The sequence below is a fragment of the Cynara cardunculus genome, assembly GCF_001531365.2.
Source record: "Cynara cardunculus var. scolymus isolate 2C chromosome LG 13, CcrdV1, whole genome shotgun sequence".
In the NCBI taxonomy this organism is placed as follows: domain Eukaryota; kingdom Viridiplantae; phylum Streptophyta; class Magnoliopsida; order Asterales; family Asteraceae; genus Cynara; species Cynara cardunculus.
Window position 1 is genome coordinate 27,501,210 of NC_037540.1, and position 5,147 is coordinate 27,506,356.

Here is a 5,147-nt window from a genome sequence, read left to right on the forward strand (position 1 = left end):
CCTTAGACTAATATGCTTACCTCATAACTAATAAACCCACATAAGGCCTCAAACTCTGTTAACGCCAAAGCCATTTCAGGCTTGTGGTTTGGATCTTTATATACGTCCGGTTGCAACTTATGAAGGAGCCTTGCCAAGTCCTTATCAGGATGGGCCTGTATTGACAATGACCGTCCAACTGAAAGCACCTGATTCACAGAAGCATGTATTAGTGGTAAGTTAACAATCATAGTAAAGGTCTGTTTGTTAGCGGCTTAACGGGCTTAATGAGACTCGCAGCTTATTCGGTCAGCTATACATGACGGTTTGGTAATGGATTAATGGAAAGTGGCTTATTCAATAAGCTTATAGGGGGAGCTTTATGCGGAAAGCCAAGTTTTTTTTACAAACATACCCCTCCCAATTAAAAACACGCGTCTTCTGTCTATTCAAAAACCCTTCCAAACAAAAGAATTCTCAATCTATACAGACAAATTAATCCACACAGACAGCTTTATCCGTATAGAACTTAATGGAAAACCAACCAAACAGCCTCTAAGTAACAAAATTTAGTTATGAAGAAGAAATTGAGGTGAAATTACCATTTGCATGAAGCTCCATTCATTAAACATTTATACGAAGCTTGCTTGTGAATTTGAATTTGATTATGGTACATCTCCAGCCATTATTGAGCTCACAAAAAACATCAAATTGAACTTGATTGAAGTTGATTGCATTTACATAGCACCAATAAGTCAGATTAAACAAACCAACTAAATATGGAAAATGTATTCTACATGTACCAACTAATAACATAATCAATAATCATAAGTTATTTGAAGCCCGAAACCAGTTTGTACCATTTTTGGTAAAGAAAGGGTCCAAAAAAAGCAAGGTTCGCGTTCGGTTATTGGGCCCGTTTAGGACTGATTTTGGCTCAGTGACTGGTCAAAGCTTGATCAACCGACCGATTTGGAAGTATTTTTATAGAAAAACCGTTGTAATAATAGGAAGACATAACCATTGATTTTCACAGATCATCAAAATATAACTAAATGAGCAGAACAAATAATAATGATAAACTATGTGCACAGTAAAATCATGATAAAAACTATGATCAACAAAAAACGTTGGATTCATACACAAAACCAAACAAAGTTCTTTTTTGACCAGGGGAGGACCTATTGCTTAGCGGGTTCTGTGCACCCGCTCAACTTATTTGCGTAAGTAATGAATTACTTTTATGCTGTATGAAAAGTGCACTCGTTAAACTTTGAAAGCTGTTTCACAATATTAAAAAAAGTCCCTAGAAATCAACCAAACAACCGAAAAATCTATCCAAACCAACAAAAAACCCGAAAAGTCTCTCGGAATCAACCAAAAAACTTAAAATCCTTCGAAATCAACCAAAAACTTAAAAAAAATCCTTTGAAAAGGTGGAATTAGGCCTGTGAGACCACCTTTTTACACTTGAAACTTTACAGCAAAATGCTGTGAAGGTAACCTTCACAATGTTTTTGCTGTGAAGGTTCGACTTTTTTTAACCTTCAAAGTGTTTTTGCGGTAAAGTTTCAAGTGTAAAAATGTGGCCTCCCAAGTCTCACGAAATCAGGCAGGTCTCATATGAACCCAACCCTATATATATATATAAACTTACATAAAACTTTTCAATTTACATAGAACTTTGGAGTAATTAAACTTAATAAAGAAGAAACGGGATTCATTTCAAATCATACCAGCGTTTATAATTGCAGGTATTCTCTTGAAGAATCTTAGTAATTCGCTGTACTAATTGCACATATACATATACCAATGTCTTAATTGCAATCCATTAACCCAAACACACAAGAAATAGCTTATCAATTTCGTGTTCCTTACGTAATTGCATAACAATTTTACCAGCACAGATTCAACAAAAAAATTAAAAACAGAAAAGCATGATTACCTTTAGCAAGAAGGGCACATCACGCCCCCACTTCTCAACAACAACATCGCCCAAAACCTTAGGGTTTTGCAGAATCCACGACTTCAAACTCATATTCCCAATCCCTTCTTCCTGGATCAAAAACGACGGTCCAGATACATGAGTTCCCATCCAAAACTCAGCATAATGCTTATTTTCCTCAATCTGAYCCCCACAGTTCCTTTCAAACAACCTGGCAACCGACGAGTCGTACCCAATTCGACCCCAATCGTAATTCTGKACGGAACATTTGAGGTTCATAAGCCCTTTATCAAGCTTCCCGTTAACAGCTTCCATGGCTGATTATTTCCAATGGAGAGATTGGAAAGAAGCAGTAGATATGAAGAATGGACGCAGTAACCGTTTTTTAAAGAGAAGTAGAGAGAGGGAAAAGGGAAACTAACAAAGTGCGTGTTTCCATTTCCATGTGTGACGGTGGCATTTTCAAGTTTGAAGTCATCATATGAGAATTCATTGGGATTACAAAAGAGAGAGATTTGTATAGGAAGACTCATCTACAAGTTTTCACATATTTACACAAATTACCCTTCAGATTTACATGAATTTCCAAATCTATCTTTTAGTTATGGTTTTGACATAAATTAGCCAATGATTCTACCACATGTCCATCTCACCACCACCATCTCCACAAGTTCCAACTTTCTCATACGTGACTTGTTTATCAACCAACACTCAAATCCAATCAATAGGGCTGGCCTGACGGCCATACTATAGAATTATTCTTCTCAGCTTTAAAGACGTCTTCTTGCCCCCATAACATTTTCATCGCAACCATCCACTATAACATGAGACTATTAGTCTAAGGTACCTCTTATTCTCTAATGTTGACATTCAACCATTCGTCATCACGCTCTTTATAGAATTGCACCACAAGTATTGTCATTGAGCCGCTAATGCACACCTTTTTTTCTAATACCACCCTTCATTGTTTCAACTGTGTGTTCACATACTTCTTTTTCGTCTACACCACCAATGCAATGTCGTCTACCAATAACATACATCATGGAACACTCCTTTGAATCACGTAGAAAACTTCATCCAATATCTTAACGAGTAACATATTTAGTGTCAATCCCTTGTACAACCTGTGTCACCCGGAAGCAGTTTGTCACATCCACTAGGGTCTTGACATCTATCTTTATCATATATACGCGTACCATGTATCATCATGACATACGTCCATATTACCCCTCCCTCCTGTAGACTCCGACAAACAATTTATTTTCCAGATAGGTAGAATCTTATATTTACTTTTAAAGTTCAGTTTTTATCCACTTCAAATCTAATTTCTAAAAAAAAACCAAAGTTCTTTTTGTTGTCCAACACAATTTTGAGTTAAAACAAAAGGGGTTCATTCAAATTCTACAAACATGAAGGGTTGTTTCCGCAATTTGATGAAACTTCGTGAATCAAGTAATTACGGCCTTTTATCTTGGATGACGTGGCTTTTCAGACGTAGGCAACCATAAATAGCGACGGTGGACGGTGGCGGGATGGGGTATTCTGACTTGATGGTCGCAGTTTGTTGCAATTAAGACGGTTAGATCCACATTGATGGTGACCAAAATGCTATTGTGCCTACTTTTTTGCCCATTATCCGGTATGAATCACATGTTGTGCTCGCCAAATATTTTTTTTACAATGGGTTTGCGATTGGATACGTGCTTACGTGACAAGATAAGATATTTGATTATTTATTTATTCACTTTTGACTTTGAAAAAAATAATTTTCGAAAAATTGACGAGACCAATAATCAAACGTGTTGAATAAATCTAATATATTGGTTGATTTAAGATAAAATTAAATTAATACATTTATATCTATACTATATTATAAAATATTTGATAAGAAATTCTTAAAAACCATTCTTTATGTATGAAATACTGTGTATTAATGAATATTACTTAAAATTTAAGATTACAAGTAAATTATGTGTAAGTACAACTTATTAAAGCTCCATTTTTGAATTCGTATAACTAACCATAGATAAACTGATAAACATAATCAAATACAAGATAAACATCTTATTTTAAATATAAAAAAATTAAAATATAATTAGGATAATCATTATATTTAAAAAAATTTATTGTTAAGCCAAAAATAAATTACTTTGATATTAGACTTAAATTAAATNAATTGAATTAAATAAATTATATAAAAAATGAGAACTTTTAAATAGTTAATTTGATATTAATATTGATATATTTTTTCAAATTTTTATGATATATCCAAATTTATTTTTTATTCAAAAGTAAAGACATTATTTTTTATCAAAACCACATAAACCGTATTATATATCAACAAAGACAAAAAAACAAAACATTAAAATGAAGATGTATTTCGCTGCATTGTGCGAGTACATTTTTAGTTATATTATAAAATATTTGATAAAAACTCTTAAAAATAATTTTTTATGCATAAATATTGTTTATTGATGCATATTACTTAAAATTTAAGATTACAAGTAGAATGCACATGAGTATATCTTATTAAAATTACATGTTTGAATTTGTATAACTAATCATAGATAAACATAATCGAATACATGATAAACATCATTTTAAATATAAAATATAATTAAGATAATCATTGTAACAAAATACTTACTATTATCTTAAAAAAATAGTTTATCAAACCAAAAATAAATTAGTTCGTTTTTAAACTTTAATTAAATTATAATAAAAAATTAAATTAAAAAATTACATAAAACGATAACTTTTAAATAATTAATTTGATATTATTTTATTAAAAATTTATAATATCTTCAAATTTATATTTCATTCAAAAACAAAAAGTTTTCTTTTTCTCAAAACCACATAAAACCGCATTATAACATCGACAGAACACAAATATAAAATCAAGATGTATCTCGCTGAATTACACGGATACCCTTCTAATTTTTTATGATTCATATAACACGATTTTTAGTCAAGTGGTTGTATTTTTAAGGTGATCAAAAATTCGTAAAATGATAGAAAGATTTTTATAATTTTTTATTGATCTCAAAGTACTTTTTGATTTTTTTTGATTGATTTAAAAAGACATTTTCCAGTTTTTTTTCCCAACAAACTTTTCGGTCTTTCTTTATTGATTTTGATAAATTTGTTCTATAAGTTTTAATTAAATAAATTATATCAAATTAGAATAGTATTTGTGCAATGTATCGAGACACATCTCGATATT

General features: G+C 31.6%; 1 protein-coding gene across 1 annotated transcript; it reads right to left on the reverse strand.

Moving 5' to 3' along the window:
* Positions 1-2: 2 nt before the first annotated feature.
* On the reverse strand, positions 3-2,403 carry LOC112524950 (mannose-6-phosphate isomerase 1-like). Its single transcript, XM_025134891.1, has 2 exons — positions 1,925-2,403; positions 3-188 (listed from the first exon to the last, which is right to left on the reverse strand). The coding sequence occupies exons 1-2, from the start codon at positions 2,237-2,239 to the stop codon at positions 3-5; spliced, it is 501 nt and encodes a 166-aa protein (XP_024990659.1). The 5' UTR covers positions 2,240-2,403.
* Between the last annotated feature and the right edge of the window lie 2,744 nt (positions 2,404-5,147).